At 37.8% G+C, this 17818-nt stretch overlaps 1 protein-coding gene across 5 annotated transcripts in view; it reads left to right on the top strand.

Moving 5' to 3' along the window:
- Positions 1-17576, top strand: part of LOC142335897 (uncharacterized) — a 133428-nt gene extending 115852 nt beyond the window's left edge. For all 5 annotated transcript variants that reach the window (XM_075384253.1, XM_075384256.1, XM_075384257.1 and 2 more), the window contains 3 exons: positions 1060-1232; positions 14783-14902; positions 16702-17576. In XM_075384253.1, the coding sequence (XP_075240368.1) occupies positions 1060-1232; positions 14783-14902; positions 16702-16877 (469 nt within the window). In that variant the 3' untranslated portion in view covers positions 16878-17576. The remainder of the gene's footprint in view (positions 1-1059; positions 1233-14782; positions 14903-16701) is intronic.
- The last annotated feature ends 242 nt before the right edge of the window (positions 17577-17818 follow it).

Genomic DNA, 17818 nt, shown 5'->3' with positions numbered 1-17818 from the left:
ACGAAAACAAAGACCTTTACAGATTACATAATTACTGATTCTGCATCAAAAGATAGAGAAATTGTTCACAACATTCAGCCATATTGAAAACGCAGAAACCATGGGAATATCTTATAAACTACAAAAAGAAGAGAAAAAAATGAGATAAAAAAGCAATTATATCAAGTGCTTGCTGAAATTCTGTTTAAATCAGATATTAGCCGAAGGAATTGGACAGCAATAAATAAATTAGATAATAGAAAAAGAAAAGCAGGTCATTTCTTGCGTGCTTCGAAAATTATTTTTCAGCAAACTGGCATGAGAAAAATGATTTGTCATTTAAACCTTCGTTTTCTGTTTAGTTGAAAAAATCAATGGTTATCGATCAGCTAAAAGGTTTTAAAGTCAACTTAAACCTAGCAGCGCATCGAAACCCCTGTAATTTAATCCTTAATGTTAAAAGACAGTGTTTTGTTTTCGGATCCGCTTTTTGAAACGCTCTTCAGAACTTTCTTTCTTTTGACTGAGAAAATTTTTTTTCCACTCTCATTTTTCAAAATATTATGAGAGAGGGCATATTTTCTGACTTGAGCTTTTGATGAAAGGTTTGCAGTTATTTTTTTTACCTGAAAAGATTTTGGTTTTAAAATCATCAATTCAACAATTTTAAAGTTTGTTTAAGTTGTTCGACACCGGACGCGTTAAATCACTTCGTTGACAAATCGATGAAATTGAGAACGTATTAACCACCCGATTGGATTTCAAAGAATTTATTTTCCAGCAAAATGCAAAATGTTTCACAGAAAAAATACATATCGCAAAAACTTCGATTATATTTAAGTTCAAATCAAAAAGTCTATCGATCTCAAATACTCTCGAAATTTTTCGAAAAACATTAAATTTTATGGAATTAAGTTACATCACCTTGTTTTACAGTAATTTTGTCGGAAATATATATAGCCTGTTTTAAAACATCTTGCGATGTCAAGTTAACAATAATTGTACCTTTTCGGATATGCCAATAAGATTTTGATTTTTGCTTTCATATAACTTTCATGTTAATTGGAAACACTGGCGCAGGTGCCCTGCTGATGACTCATTTGAACGGCTAACTGGCTCTGAACTGGACGAGGAATTCTTCCAGTTCAAGGCCTTCGGCTGGTACATCTCTGGAAGTGTGACCCTCAACACTGTCTACATACACTGCAAAGTACTCGCCTGTCCACCCCAAGATACATCTGCATGTGACATAAGTAAGTAGATTATGTCACTTTAGTAATTGTTAACATAGGCTTCCAGCGCAAATGAAAAAAAACGGATTAACCCACTTTCATATCAATATTTGTGTGTTGTAGCTTGTATATGACTAGAACCATTCCATAAACATGTAATAAGTAAAAAAAGGTCTTGACCCAAAAATATATATTCTATACTTTATTTTGAATTGAGCAATCAATTAATCTGATATCAGATAAAATCATTCCTTAAATGCATTCAACGTTGTCTTTGTTGTGATATACTTACTACAAACAAATCTGCAAAACTTTTTTGTCGGCACCCTAGTGATGAAAAAAATTTAAAATCTTGCGAGAATCTTGCAAGATTCTTGCAAGATTTCACATTCAAAAGGCGTTTACGAAAAAAAAGTCATTTAGTTTCAGTTTTGCTGATTAAGAGATCTGATATCAGTCATGATATTTAGTTTTTATTTAGTTTCAGCTACCAAAAATATACACAAATAAATTTTCCGGAATTCAAAAAGTGAATTTTTTTTCATTGAACTATGTTTTATAATTTCTTCAATAAACAATAATTTAATTCAAAGATGTTTCCAAAAACATTTGTACCCCGATTTATTTTTTTGCCCTGATTGATATCTTGCAAGATTCTTGCAATATTTGAATCCGCTCATTACTAGGGCAAACATCATTAACGACCTCTATCACGATTTCGTTTTGGTTTTATACCACGCACAGTTTTCCTATTTTGTGCATATTTATTTCTCTGTCTTTGTGATCAAAAACCATTTACTGTTTTTTATCAACGACATTGAATGAATCTTCTCGCGGGTCATACTTTATATATTTTTAGCCCTTTAGCGCGACTTCTTTTCGGTTTACTATCAAGCACAGTTTTCGCATTCTTTGCATAATTATTTCTCTTACTTTGAAATCATAATTTATTTTTCTTTTATTTTATCGACAACAATGGACGAATAATCTGGTGGATCATACTATGTTAAATATTCAAACATATATAGAAATTATGATTTCATTTTAATGTATCATTACAAGCTTTGATGAAAGCAATGTCTCTATAATGAGTATTATAAAAAGTGTTACCCTTATTTCATGATATAACACCTATTTGACATGTTGATAGCACTTAACAATCAATTGTATATTGGAAGTAAAAAAATGAGAATGAAGCTATAAGAAATATTGAAATGAAAAAGGTGAAAAAATAAATTGAACACAATTGCGGTGATAATGACTGTAAACGGTCCGTAACCGTTTAGCACCCAATCCTTCCCCATGTTATTTATTTCAAAATTTTTGAGTTCATATTCATAATCGCTGTAAAAGTCACATCTCTAACAATGATTTTTCATGACTTTCAGTGCCAAACCTTTTCACTCATTATCATACATGAGTTTCATCGTGCCACACTTAGCTTTGATCATAAATGCGGGTATAAACCACACCGGATCTATTCTGTTTCGCCCCCCCCCCCAGCTTAGTGGGCTTATATATTTTTCGCCGCCCAGAATCACGTGCTATTTCTTCACATAGTAACGTGCTATATAACAACATATAATTTGTAAGTGGGGGCGTAAAAAACACTGGGGGCCCGAAACAGAATAGATCCACCACATCTCTGTAAGCTATTATTTAACAATCATACAAGCTTATAGAAGAACACACAGAAAAAAAACTCTTGAAAATCAGTCGTTGTCTCTAAAAGCCGATCACACTAAAGAAAAGATAACAAATTCTGGCGCATCCCCATTTTTAAAACTGAACCACGGACTCACAAAACAGAGACAACTCAAAATTTCTGACTTGTAGTTTTTCACTAAAACGTAAAAATTCCCACCACCTAGCTGAAATAAATGTGCTATAGATTTTTTCCTACAGATATTTTTAGCACTTCAAATTTATAGGCTGTCAGACTTTCTAAGTAAGTTACAGTTCAATGATCTTCCCCATGCATGGTTCCTTTCACTCCGAACATTATGATGCAGTCCGCTCAATGCAGTTCTCAAGTCCATGCGGCTAGAGTTCCCACATTTGCTAATAGGATTGACTGGGGCCTGAGTGGGCGAGGCTGCGGGTTCTTTTTTGAATCAACGCATAGGCCTACGACGGGGATAGTCAAATATATTTATACAGAGGTAGCAAAGCCTGATCTTTCCTAAATTATAGCACGTTCTACTTCAGCAAAAACTCTCTGATCCTAAGTCTAGCGAAAGAGCATTAAAAAGTTCAGGGTTTTATTAAGCCCTTCCTACATTCAAAAAGTTACACTAGCTGATTCTGATTTACAGTTTTGCACCTGCTGCCAAGCAAGTGCAAAAGTTTTTGTTTCTAGGCTCAAAATTTTCTAAAAGCTAAAACAGTATACTCCCCAGGTTAGGGTGTTTCTCTGCGACCATGATCAGACAAAACCCTCCCCACAACGCAAAGCGTACATAGAATACTTTAATAGACAGAATTCAAGCAAGATTCGGTAAAACATAAGACAACCGAACCATTGATAGCTGTCCACAACAGCAACATAAATAGCATTCAAGTTATTTTGAATATAACAGAAACAATTAGTAGGCTTTCTAACAGCACTTTAAGTGCTAACTATAAGTGCAGTCACTCATAACACTCCAATTGCAATAAATTGTTTTTTGTGAACCATAAATTGTCATCGTGCAACCATAAACTAAGTAACCATTAACCAATGAGACAAGCCAAAGCCAACCTACAAGGCTCGGCTCATGCAGCTCTTGAACCAGCACACGACCTACTCGACGAACAGATGCAACAATCAGAAGCAGCAGCAGACTTCCATGAGCTCGTTGACGAACTTCGACTGCAAAAAGCTTGATTACATTTGTAAGGAACTCATAGAACAACAGCTGACACAAGAAGAGTTCGACACTGTTGCTGCAGAGTCTTCGCGAAGAAATTTCAAATGGCTGAAAACCAAACAAAAAATCAGATTGCTTCATGGCTAAAAAACCATCAAAAGTTCATCTCTTCCGACACCTCCTCGGAAGAACTCCACAAACTACGGAGCAAGGTTCTTGTTTCAGGAACCAGACGTAAACAACCAAGCGGAATGATACGTAAAACGCCAACGCAAAATGCAGGTGAAAACGCTGAGAGCTGGGATGAGGTGTTCAGATCTGATGACTATGATGGTGTACCGTCCGAAAACCGTCATCGTGATCTTCAAAAAGAGAGAGCAAGTGTATCAAAATACAACGCTCAGCAACAGAAACCTAAAGAGAACAGTGCGATGTAGTAGCATCGCAGCCTCAGTGAAGATGCGAAACAGGTTCAGAGTTGCCCGATTTTTGATGTGAATGTTCCAAATCATGGTTCTGCTTCCCTAAATACTTCAAGCGATCAACCAACAGACACTGTGTGCTGGAATTCCGGTACAACACATTCAACCTTTTGCAGACAATCACTATCCACGTGATCAGCAACAGTCACGTCATTTGTTCGGTAGTCAAATGGATCACTCATACCCAGAGACAAACAAAATGATGAACGCTCTCAACGGAAAGATTAATCGTCACTTATATGTCATGCCACCACACTTTTCTGAGCAACAGTTCCCACAACGACTCACAATTATGAATGGACCAATCATCAAGTAATGATGAATGCGTTCAGTCTACCAAAGATTAGTCTTGACCATTTCTCAGGCGACCCTTTGATGTGGCATCAATGGTACAGTTTTTTCAAGTCAACCATTCACGACAATCCAGCTCTTTCAACTGTTCAGAAAATGACATACTTGCAAAACTCTGTAACTCACAAAGCAAAAGACTTCATCTGTGGTTACTCTTACAACGGAGACTTCTATGAGGAGGCACTTCAGGAACTTATCAGAAATTTTTGGAAAGCCGCAGCTTGATGTGAGTGCATACCTCACAAAACATGAATAATGACCTAAGACCAGAATGGATGATCCCAGCAGCTTTGGAAGTTTTGCGTCCTTCCTCAGTCGTTTGGTACAGACCTTTCGAATTCACCATTTTGATTTGCACCTAAAAGCTTCAGCGGTAGCTAAAGTTGCCGAGAAAAAGTTGACAACACCAATGACTATTTGCTGGAATCAACATGTAAGGAGCATGAGAATAGAGCAACCCAATTTAGCTGATTTTGCAGATTGGATAAACACATATGCATAGGCTTGAGAGGATGCCTCTCCACACAGACCACAAAAAACAGTCCGGGTTGATTGGCTTTCCCAAGGCCAGAAACACTCCACCATAATTTTTCAAGCCAGCTCAAACTGTCTACTATGCTCTGGGGATCACAACCTTGGTCGCTGCAAAGAATACACGAGCAAATCTGTAGCTGACTGCCTGCTATTGGTGAGGCATCACAACTTGTGTGTCAATTGTTTGAAGATACATGAGAGTGGATTCTGTAAATCAAAAATTCGATGTCTTGTAGACAGATGCATTAGGTTTCATCATTCAACTCTCCATCGAGACGACTTCAGGACTTCGCAGAGAAGTAGTTTCGAAGCAACGATTAAAGGAGGATTTCGATCCAGGAATAAACCGGTGCAGTCAAATTACGGTAGAAACTTCAATCATACAACGTCTCAGCTTTCGTCAACAATCAGTAACACGGCAAATACCAACAACAGAAGGGGATATAATCAAAACAATTTCAACCTTCGTAATCCAAGCTATGGAAACAACCGCTCGCATCAAACTGCCAATCAGCAGCACAGCAATCCTCAAATGACTTTCAATCAGTGACCAGCAACGAGCTGAATGATGGGCCAGCCAAACTTCCACGGGTGCAAAACCACACTTGCAGCAAAAATCGGCAACCCACATGGGTCAGAGTTTTTATTCAACTACAGGCGATACCAGTCACGCACTTCAACAAAGACTTCAACATAGAGACTTATGAACTTTTGGACCGTGGAAATGATTATACGCAGATCACACAAAACATTGCTGATGCTCTTCGAATTAGAGTCCCCAAAAAATATAGAACTTCCTCTAGCTTCGCTACTTGGTGAGCACACAGTGACAACAGCTGATGTCATGATCGGAATTGGTTCACTTCGCAGCTCAAATCCAGTGACAAGTCTTTCTGTGTACACAACCTCTATCGAGCAGCTCCAATTGCCAACTGTCCCCGCAGAAATGTTGAATAGACTTTGTAGGGAGCATGATCATCTGGCAGATATCAATTTTCCACAAATCTGTGACAACAAAATTGGAATATTCATAGGGGCTGAGGCTTTTCTGGCTACTGTGCCAAGACATTTCACTACCGGCAAAACAGGAACACCCTACGGAGTCAACACACTGTTAGGATGGACTTTGACAGGCCCTGTGCCACAAGAGTACTTTCAACCAAACAATAAAATGAAGCAGCAACCACAACATCACTCTTTTCAACCATCTCAAGCGAGGTAGTGACGACCCGAACGAAATCCTTCTACACCTGTTTTGGACCTTTGAAGGTGTCAATTTCAGTCAGGGTTCTACAAAGGGACTCAAGGAAGAGGACCAGAAGGCACTAAAGATTTTGACCACACATCACAACGGGGAAAGATTTGAGATTTGACTCCCATGGCGAGAAAACGTCACACTGCCCAGCAATTACTTCATGGCAAGGGTTCAGTGGCACGCCCTGCAGAAGCAATTAGAGAGAGAGACAACAAACTGAAACAGAGATATATGACCACTATCTTTGATGATATGGATAAGGGATACATAGCAGCTGTTACGAACCAAGATGCAAAAAATTTGGTATCTGCCTCATCATCCCCTAATCAACAAGCAAAAATCAGACAAGATAAGACGAGTGACAAATGCAGCCTCAAAATACAAAGGGGTTTCTTTGAACGATGCGCTGCTAACGGGACCGGATCTTTTGTGCAATCTACATGGACTTCTTTTACGGTTTCTTCAGTACAAGGTTGCAATAACAGCAGACATAGAGGCTATGTTCATGCAAGTTGGAATCAGAGAAGAAGACCAAGATGCTCTCCGTTTTTTTGTGGAGCGGAGATGAGGAGTGGAGGACATCCAAATACCAACAACTCATTTTTGGAGCAACTTGTTCTCCCGCCAGCGCAATTTTTGTTCTGCAAAAGTGCGCCAAGGATAACAGACAACAGCATCCAGAAATATTCGACTCAATCATAAAACAAGTCTACATGGATGACTTCATACAAACATTTTCAACAGAGGAGGAGGCTGCAAATACAGCGACTGAGCTGAAACATGTTCTCAAAACAGGGGGATTCAACCTCACCAAGTTTCTCAGCAATATCCCTGCTGTGCTGGAAAATATTCCAGAGGAAGGAAGAATTGGAGTTCTGAAGTTGCAGAGGATACTTGGTCAAACATGGAACCCTGAATCCGACCAACTTCTTTTTGCGAAACCCAAACTGAGCAATGAAAACGTTAATATCACACAGAGAAAGCTTCTCTCAATGGCTGCTCCTTTGTTTGAACCCAATTGGAAAATCTTGCCTTTTACAGTTCAATTGAGATGCATCTTGCAAATCAAGAAGGACACAATTGGGACCAACTAATCTCAAAGGAAAATTACCACGAAATTCAGAAATGGATGGAAGACTTCCAGAATATGCCTCCAATTCAAATTCCCAGAGGTCTATTTCCCAACGTCGACGGAACTCATGAGTTGAACACCTTCACAGACGCTTCACTTTCAGCAATATCAGCAGTCGAGGACAATCTCCGCTGACGGCACAATAGCTACCCAATACGTCATCAGCAAATCCAAGGTGGCACCAATCAAACAGATGAGCATTCCCAAATTGGACCTCAAAGCAGCTTCATTGGAAGCAGAAGTAGCAGGCTTCTTTGAGACCGAGATGACAATAGATGTGAAGAGCAAAAATTTTTGGACCGACAGCGCATCAGTACTCAGCTGGATAAAATCAAAAGGATCGACAGAATATGTACATCGCAAACAGGCTCAACAAAATTGCTGAGAACTCAAAAAAAGACGACTGGCGATACGTACCAGGAAAATTGAACCCGGCTGATCATGGTACCAGAGGTGTAGCTCCATGCGATCTTCAAAAATCGTGGATAACATCACCTTCTTTCTTGATCAAACCTGAGATTGAGTGGACATTCTCCTGTGACAAAACAGCTCAAACATACGCCACTCAAGTTGATGACAAGACCAGTGAAAAACCATTGGTAGATCAAAACAGATTTTCAAATTGGCCTAGACTCCTTGGCATAATTAGGACTGTGTTTCGATCAATACGCGTACTGAAGAAGTTGATCAAACACGACGTGCCTTGCGATTTGGACGACTTCGCAGCAGACGAAAACAAGGCTGGAAACTTTCTCCTGAGAATATCCCATTCCACACACTTCAAGGACACCATTTCTCGACTTCAAAGTGGACTACCCCTAGACAAGAAGGACAAAATATTACCATATACACACTTTCTGGATGGCGACGGACTCCTTAGTGTTGAGGGACGAATTCAGAAGTCTGGAGTGCCTTTTCAGAGCAAAAAACGGTGATTTTCCACAGCAAGTGCAGAGTTGCCAATCTGCTTATCGAGAAAGCACATCACGACTGCGGGCATCATGGAATTGAACATTCGTGCACATATCCAAGCAAACTTCATGATAGTTTGAATACGCAGAGCTCTAAGAAATTTGGGGAAGTACTGCTTCATCTGTACACGCTGGCGAGCAGACAATGTCAGACCGTTCATGGCACCTCTACCAATTTTTCTCTTTCTGGAGCACTCCAAACTCTTCCCATTTGTGAACACTTGAATAGACATGTTCGGTCCTTTTCACATTGAAAGATCCAGAACCCAGACAGAACTCAATTATGTCTGCGTGTTTACATGCCTGCTCACACGAGCAGTACACTTGGAAGATTGTGAGGACCTCTCCACAGACTGTCTGCTAATGGCTATTCGACGTTTTGTATCCTGATGACAATACCCTGATGTCATTGTTTCGGACAACCAAAAAAACTTTGCTGGAGCTAACCAGGCAATGAAACTCAATTTTCAGAAAAACTTCAAACCAGACAACAACTACATACGTCTCCAGCTGGCGCAACAAAACATCCAGTGGACATTCAACCCTACTCTGGCACCGCACTTCGGAGGTGTTAGGGAACGACTTATCAAGTCGGCTAAACGAAGTCTACTTGTTGTCCTCGGAAGCCGCCGACTAAACTTTTCGCACGATTCATCGGAAATCCTGCACCCACAAGAACTTCGAAGAAGCAAACAAAATAGAAGCGATTCGTACATGTTTTATGCTCTGCTAAGATTCCTCCGCAAACGGAGCAAAGTTTTTTCGCTCCGCCAAACGACTCCGACTCCAACTAGCAAATTGTTTCTGCTTTTTTGCCTTTTGCTTGGCGAAACGTAATCGTTGATGGCTTCCAATCAATCGAGTAAAAGTCCACGCGCGAGTCAAATAAAACAGGGGACAAACTTAACCGCAATTTTTTCCAGAAAATTATATTGTCACTTTTGACTCTCAGATCTTTAACAACACTCGATGCCGCAAACGCGTCTGATTCGGATAGTGATTTAGGTCAAAAAACTGATTCAGAAACGTTAGAACTCAATTGCCACTTGGTCACATTAACTGTTCTTTTAACTAGTTGATATCGTCAATAATTTCATTGCATGTTGTTAATTTAGCTAAAAATTCGGGAAAATTTAATTTTACTCAGAATGCGGGAAATGTGGAACATGAATCCCGATATACCACATATAGAGTCATTTGAGGATAATAGTTTGTTTGCAATTGCTTTTTAGTTAATATTCATTATTGTAATTATATTCATTCTTTAGTTGTTGTAAGCAGCCAGACTTTTTCATGGCTAAAGATATACTCAATTCTTTAGTTCAAACCTTGTTACATTAGTTCTAACCTCTATAAATCAGTTTTTATTTTAACTTTCTATAATCTATATATTAATCACATGAACACATATAGCAGCACGTTTTAGAGGCATCACTGAGCAGCAAGTTTCAAACGTACTACCAAAGAGCACGGTCAAGCGGTTGCTTAATTGGGGTTAATGACCGAAAAAGTGTGCCTTAAGGTCATTGACTGATTAAAGTTTCCAAACGGTCACTGACCGAAAAAGGTTACAAACAGGTGTTGCCAGAAGGCCATGTTGCCAAGTGGCTGTGCCATCTACCGAACTTCGCTTTAAGAAAAAAGCCTGTTGTTGAATCTATTTTGTCAAAGAAAAAGACAATACTCTGGGTTTCAATAAACAAAAACAATAGTGTCGAAAAAATCTTTGGCCGATTAGTTAGAAACAGGTCTCGGGACAAAAACTTCTTCAGAAAACGGTCTGTGAACGAAAAGCATGCGTTACTGAAAAGGTAAAAGATCAAAAGATCAGAATTTTGTCAAGACAAAAAGAGTTTATGACCGACAAAAAAATCTTTTTCGTAACTCCTTGTCAAAAATTGTTGTTGAGGAAGAAATATTGTCTTGAAAGTTTGAGAATGAAAAGTCACCAAAAACGTCAAGGATTAAAAGGTGGACGTTAGAAATTTGTTTTGTCAAAGTTTCACTGTACGTAAGTTTTCTAATACAGAAGATTTCAGCGAACAAAATGTAAAAGACCCAAAAGGTGCCGATGCAAAAACCAAAGTTAGGGGCCGAAAAATTGCATATGTCAAGAAAGGTCTTAAAATAAATACAACTTTTTGAGCGCTCAGTAGAAGAATTTTTCATATTAAGGGCTGTCACTAATAATTTATTGCATACGAAACATGATCGGTATATAATGTTCCTTCTTTAATTTTTTTGAGAAATTTATTTTGGTGGCATTAGCCAGTTCTTTAACTCAGATCTGTGTTTGTTAAAATCGTAAAAAATTTCGCAAAATCTTGACAACGATTATTTTTCATCACCACAATCCTCATTTTGGGCACTGCAACCGTGTTCTCATTAGCACATTCATCTTTTTTCATGAGAACCGGAATGCATTATCTCACCCATGATCTAATTTCTCTTCACTTTGGAACTGTTGTATCTCTCCCTCTCTTCGGTTTCTTTTTCTATCTTTTTTTTCTGTTGTGCTTTATTTTATATCTTCTCTTCAAGTGTTCTCTCTAGCTCTGATATTTTCTTGTTACACTCAATTTTTTGCTTTTGCTTTTTGCGCTTGCTCACTTTTTCGCTGTTCTTGTACTTTCCCTCTCATGATTTTGGCTTCTTTCTATTAGCGGTCCAATTTTCCTTCTTTATACAGCTTTCGTTTTTTCTTGCGTTCTTCCACTATCTCACTTTCCTTTTTCACTTCTCTCTCTCTCTCTATCGCTCTCTCTTTTTTTCTCGGTTGTTAACTAACTTCTTCTTTTTACTTGTCTGTTTTTTATTCAGTTTTAAGTTTCTTACGGTGGTTTCCTGGTGTTTTTATAGTTTCTGTCGCATTTTATTCTTTATGTTTTCCTGTCAATCAATTTCAATTTTTCTTGCTCCTCCTTAATTCCCTTTTTTCGCTTTTCGCTTCCCTTGGCTTTCTCCCAGATAATTTTTTTCTGTTTTCCTTCTCTGCCTTCAACCTTCTTTTGTTCTCGGTCTTTTGGATTTTTTTTTCGTATTCTTATATCTATTAGCTCTCCGGTTCACTATATATTTCCGCTGCTATGGATGTCTCTCTCTTTCTCATTCTCTTTATAACTCGTTCTATCTGTTTTGATTTTTTCTTGCTCTGTGAGAACGTCTAGTACTTTTAACTCGCATAAAAATTTTCTTTGACATAGTTGGTTGTCTTCATTGTTTTGGGGTGTCCAAAGTAATTTGCAAAATGTCATTTAAATGATCTTATGTACACCAGCAATCACTAATAATTTTTTAATGAGAATATTAATTGCTAGAAGTTCAAGATAAGATGCCTTCAGGTAGCTTTTACAGACCTGCTAGTCTGATTTAAACTACATGCCTGAGTCAAATAACAGGCGGGTATCACAATTCAGTTGAGTTAGGCAATCTCGCCTCGAGTTTGCAAAATACTCAATATAATTCATATCAATTACTTCGCACCAAGCATTAATCTAAAAGTTAATTGCGCTAATAGCGTAAGACGAGATATCTAAAATGAAACGCCTTAGCGTGTTGTATCCCAGGTTGAAGGGCAATCCGGAAGTGAGCTCTGATCAGACCGCGCCAGACGAAATTAAGCTCTGATCAGACCATCCCAGACGAAAGTATCATCTGATCACACTAATGTGCGCTCAAAACACCATGTGCGCTCATTGTGCGCTCACAACTGTCTCTGATCATACCATTCCCATCCGGAAGTGACCTATGGTCATACCCAAATCAGACCATTGCCAGTGGATTGTGCAACCATGGCCCAGACGAATCCCAGACCATTGTCCAGACGATTGTGCGCGTCAGATGACCTGTGATCAGACTATACCCAGACCAAACTAAACCAAACTCGGTTTGGAGTATCTCCTGTGTACCTAGAGTCTAAAACAAAAAGAATTGTTGCTATAGCTTGCTAGGAAAAAAGTTAGTTTTTCATACGGAAATTTGCGAGTTCCGCGATTAGCGAAATTTAAAAATTTGTTGTTAAAGTAACGATTTATGCATTGTTTTGTTAGGAGATAGAGTTTAAGCCTGGCAATTTACCTAGTGCTCTTCTCAAAATTTCCTTTAGTTGTTTCTTTGTAACTCCGCCGTAGCCGGTCCCCAGCCCGGTTGAGAGAAGGAGGAGGAAAACGCCACCAGATAATACAGGAAAATCTCAAAAGTTGGTTTTTTTAAATCAACTTGAGACAACTTTTTGACATAATTTTAGCTATATGTTTTAATTTGTTTTGTTTTGTTTGTTTTTTGGGGGAGAATCTTAGAGCGCGTATTTTTGCCGTTTGCTCGGACTCAGTTCTCCTACTGTTGTTTGTTTGTAAATCCGCCGTAGCCGTTCCCCAGCCCGGTTGAGAGACGGAAGAGGGTAACACATCGAAAACAATTGAAAAATCTCAAAAAATTGTTCGTTAGTTCAACTATAGATTTTTTCCGACAGTATTTAACCTATTTTAGATCTAAGGTGCCTATGATCAGACGGTTACCATCCAGAACAGACCTCTGATCAGACTATCCTCAGACTGAACTCCCAGGTCACCACTTCTGAGTAGTCATACAAGGATCATATATGGTATAATACAAATCTTAACGTATTTCCTAGTACGACCCTTGCATGACTACTAAGAAATCATACATGACTACTAGGAAATCATATATGAACCTTGTATGACTACAAAGAAATCATATATGATCCTAGTATGAATACCAAGAATCATATAGCTATTTTTCATAAATTTTTAAACCATTTTTGTCTTTTAAAAAATTCAATCGGCAAGGACTCACTTATGTGATTCCCGGCATCTCTTTGTGATCCGCTAAAAGACCAAAACGTGCAATATCATTTGCAAAGTTGGGCACGAAATTAATGAGTAAGTCCAATTAAATAAATGAAGTTCTGATATTCTCTGAAGCCAGCTTATACCTATAGATGCTCATTTATAAAAAAATATTTAGAAAAATTTTTTACAGATAACCTCAAATTCGTTTTCTGATATTATTTAAGTTGGAAAGTTATTCTTTTCGCCCAAACAAAGAATCAAACGTGGAATACAGATGCGACATAAAATTTTATTATGTCCTCTGACTACATTATACGGAAAATTGAGAAACCAATCAATGTTTTATGTGTGATATATGACCTTGTATGATTTCCAGGAAATTTTTTCAACTTCAAAAGAAAATGAAAGATGTACAGTTTGTAGGATTTGATTTTTTTTGTATGATCCCTGTATGATTTCTAGGAAATCATGTATAATCCTTGTATGACTACTAAGAAATCATGCAAATCATATATGACCTTGTATGAATACTAGGAATCATATATGACCTAGTATGACTACTAAGAATTGTGTATGATGTGCAAACCGAGCTGACCTCTGATCATACTATTGTGCGCTCGAAAGGGGCTTATGATCATACCATTCCCATCCGGAAGTGACCTCTGATCATACCATTCCCATCCGAAAGTAACCCCTGATCAGACTATTCCCATCCGGAAGCGACCTCTGATCATACCATTCCCATCAGCAAGTGACCTATGATCAGACCACTCCCATCCGGAACCAAAACCCAGACCCTGTAACTATGGTCTGGGAACACAACGTGTGTGTTGGACTCCGGATGATCAGAGGTCACTTCCGGATGGCACCTCAACCCGGGATGGGATGAAAGGAATGGGGCGCAACTCAAATTCCAAACACACGTGAAACAATTAATCATCAATAATCGGCATAAAATTACGTTTGCGAAACAAATAGCTGGGATCTTTCATTTCCTGTTAACACAATAGTTAGCCAAATAATCGACCCAGGTATGATTGCAGTTACGACCGTCATTAACACGCTCGGTTTTTTAAATTCATTTTTAAATGATAATTTTTGTGTTGTAAACATGCCGCTAGTTGTTAGAATGAAATAGATGTTAAAGTTGAGATCATATATGAAAACAGCTCAATTTACTTCACAGATTGTAACAAACGTCACAAGCGTGACCTGGCTACTGGCGACAGCCTGGGCATCACAGTGAGGACTGGAATGGTGTCTTCATCTCCAATCGTTGTCGTCCGAAGAGGCATTTCCGAGCAAAGTTAGTCAAATTAAGTTAGATAATCTGCTCTACTTCGACAATCTGAAAGGTATTACTCAGGTGATCAACTGTCTGGGGCTCGTTAAACATTAACCTTCTCCATTCAATATTTTGTCTTGACAAAAATGTATGAATTGCGATGAATACTATTAAAAAAATTATATTTTTTAAGGGCGCGTACCCGCATTCTTTAGCACTTAGTGCGGTGAAAACAGTAACCTTCTGTCAATTTCTTTAGTTTATTCTGTCAACTTTCAAAGTTTAATAAATTTTTGGTGGTTAAATTTTTACCTCGATTTAATATGAACGCTAGTGTTTTCTAGCTTCTATGTTATAAACTTTTGTGTTTTGGAATAAGAGTGCTATAATTCATCTAATAGATATTAGTTTTTTTGACAAGGCTGAAACAAATAGTGAATTCATGTCGAGACATATGCGCGTTCATGTCCACACTTTCATGTGTTCATGTCAACACTTTTTTGCGTTCGTGTCCAGACTTTCCTGCGTTTTTGGATGCTTCCAGATTAAGTTTTTTGAATGCACGACACCCCTCTAGCGTTCATCTTTGGTCTGAACATACTTCCATCCTGGGATCTCAACCAGGGTAACACACATTACTTTCATCGGCTCTTGCGACACGAGACTTTTTTATTTTGTTTACATTTTCTTTTCTGAATCATACCCCCCCCCCCCCAAGTTGGTTCTCATTAACGTCAAACTAGGCTCCAGAAGTTATCTCGCACGGAATGGAAAACATTTTTTTCACCTAACAAGTTTGTTTTCATTTGAATAATTCTTTTTCCCGATTATTTTTTTTTACAAAAAAGACAATAACATAATGACATAAAATTTGTATGAAAATCAAATTTTCGTCATAGGCAAACTATACCAAAAAATCTGGCATAATAGTCTTTACCTACACTGGGGAACTTGCAGATCAAGCTTCCAAGACTGCCTCCACTTTTGCAAAAGATAAGTTTGAATTATTTAAGGTTTTATTTGTTTTTTTAAATAATGAGACATAGTTCATATAGATCTGTTAAGCCCCCCCCCCCCCCGCTGTTGTATAAGGGGAGGTAATCCTTGACTACAATTCAAGGAAGAAAATTTCTCACCATCCTGAGAGCGTAGTTTTTATCGATAGCCAAGACGTGTCGTCAGATATGGTGCTGATTATGATACTAGGTATCTACATGTTGCCTTTTGTGCAGATGGTGGGTCTCTGATAAGGGATGGAAATTCTCTTCTAGGTCTCTATGGGGGAGGCGATTGTTGAGAAGATTTATGAAAAAATGAATGGGATGCAACATAAAAATTTTGCTTTAATTGAAGTTGGGGTGAATTCACCTTAATGGCATTAAGGTAAATTCATCAGAGGGTTACGTTATGGCAAAGTTAAAGTAACGTTAAGGCAACAGTGTTTCGAAATTTTTATTAACGTACCTTACGTTTAGGGTACTTAACCCAAACATTCAAGAGTACAGAATGGCAGAAATTAAAGTAAATTGGTGAAAATTATGTAGAGGTAAAATGTTAATGTTTTTTTTAGGTAAGTTAGGGTGAAGTTAAGTCTTTTGTTAAGATCAAATTGCGGTAAAGTTAGGGTATTTTAAGAAAAATAAAAGAGAGTGAAGAGAATTTTTCTGTACTAAAATTTATCTTCTATTTTTAGTGCATACGAAGTCGGTATTTCGTTCCATTTTGGTTGTGAGAACAATTAGCATCTCTAATTTTCTGTCGAGTAACAGAACACAAACGGTGGGTTCTCGTCAAATCTTAGGCCAATTTTGATATTTCAGCTGCTTTGGCTGGACCTAATAGCCAGTACTCACCCCTGGCTGCTTCCCTGGCTTCCTTATTCATTTTGGTGGCATTTGCAGCTCTTTTGGCTGCCATTGGACTGTTTGTGGTCAAGCAGAGGAAAATCTCTTCTGGTCAAGCATACCAACGTCTAGACTCAAACCATGCTGACTAATAGTATTTTTGAACCTCTTTACTCAAATTTTGGGTCTACAAGTTCATTCAACTCAATGGATTTAAAACATAAGATGAGGAATTCTTCAGAGTTTATACCATCACATTTGCGAATTTGAGACTCCTTGACCCCAGAACTTCTTGAATACTCTATAATAAAGTCGCATACACTCTTAAACTCAATGGTGTGAGATCACATGAAAAATCGTGTGTCGACACACCATTTTTGGGGAAAAAAGTGACACACACAATAAATCTGGCAGTTATATGATTTTTTATGTAAATTTATTTGAACATCTCGGGTAGGTCATCACAATTTTTCATGTGATTTCGATGAAATTTCATTTGATTTTTTATGTGAAAACACACGAAACCTCAACTTTTAGGCTTCCTGCCAAGTAAATAAAAACAAGAAGCTGTACACAATTCTTCTATTTTCAATGTTATAAAATACGTTAAGCGGAAAAATAATAATTTTTCAAAAGGAAAAGTATTATTTATTGCAACGTTTTCAACAACCATTCGAAATTCTGAATTAAAAACCTGCGTTTATGTTTTTTGTGCAAACCAATCATTTCATAAATATTTGAAATCGATGTAATTATTGATTTGATAAATGTAAATCAATAATCTGCCTTGTATATATTTTTCTACGGATCAGCCGGATAATTATTGTAAATTTCAGCTATTTTAAATTCGTTTTAAATAACTTAATGGGAACAATTGAGTAATTGTTTTCGAGGGATGTTAAGTTGTCAGATAATCGGACGCAAGAACTAAAAATTCAACTCGTTATAACTCAGAATGAAGTCGACATCAGAAATATCCAATTGAAATTTCTTCATTTATTAATTTTTTTTCTTCAATGTGTTAGAAACTAGAAGCAAACTTTTTAAAACCAGGTACCTTAGATTTCTTTTTGCTTCGGAGTTGATCGCGCTA

Source organism: Convolutriloba macropyga, chromosome 3, assembly GCF_964194025.1.
Source record: "Convolutriloba macropyga chromosome 3, txConMacr16.3, whole genome shotgun sequence".
Classification (NCBI taxonomy): Eukaryota; Metazoa; Xenacoelomorpha; order Acoela; family Convolutidae; genus Convolutriloba; species Convolutriloba macropyga.
This window is presented reverse-complemented; position numbering and strand designations above follow the sequence as displayed.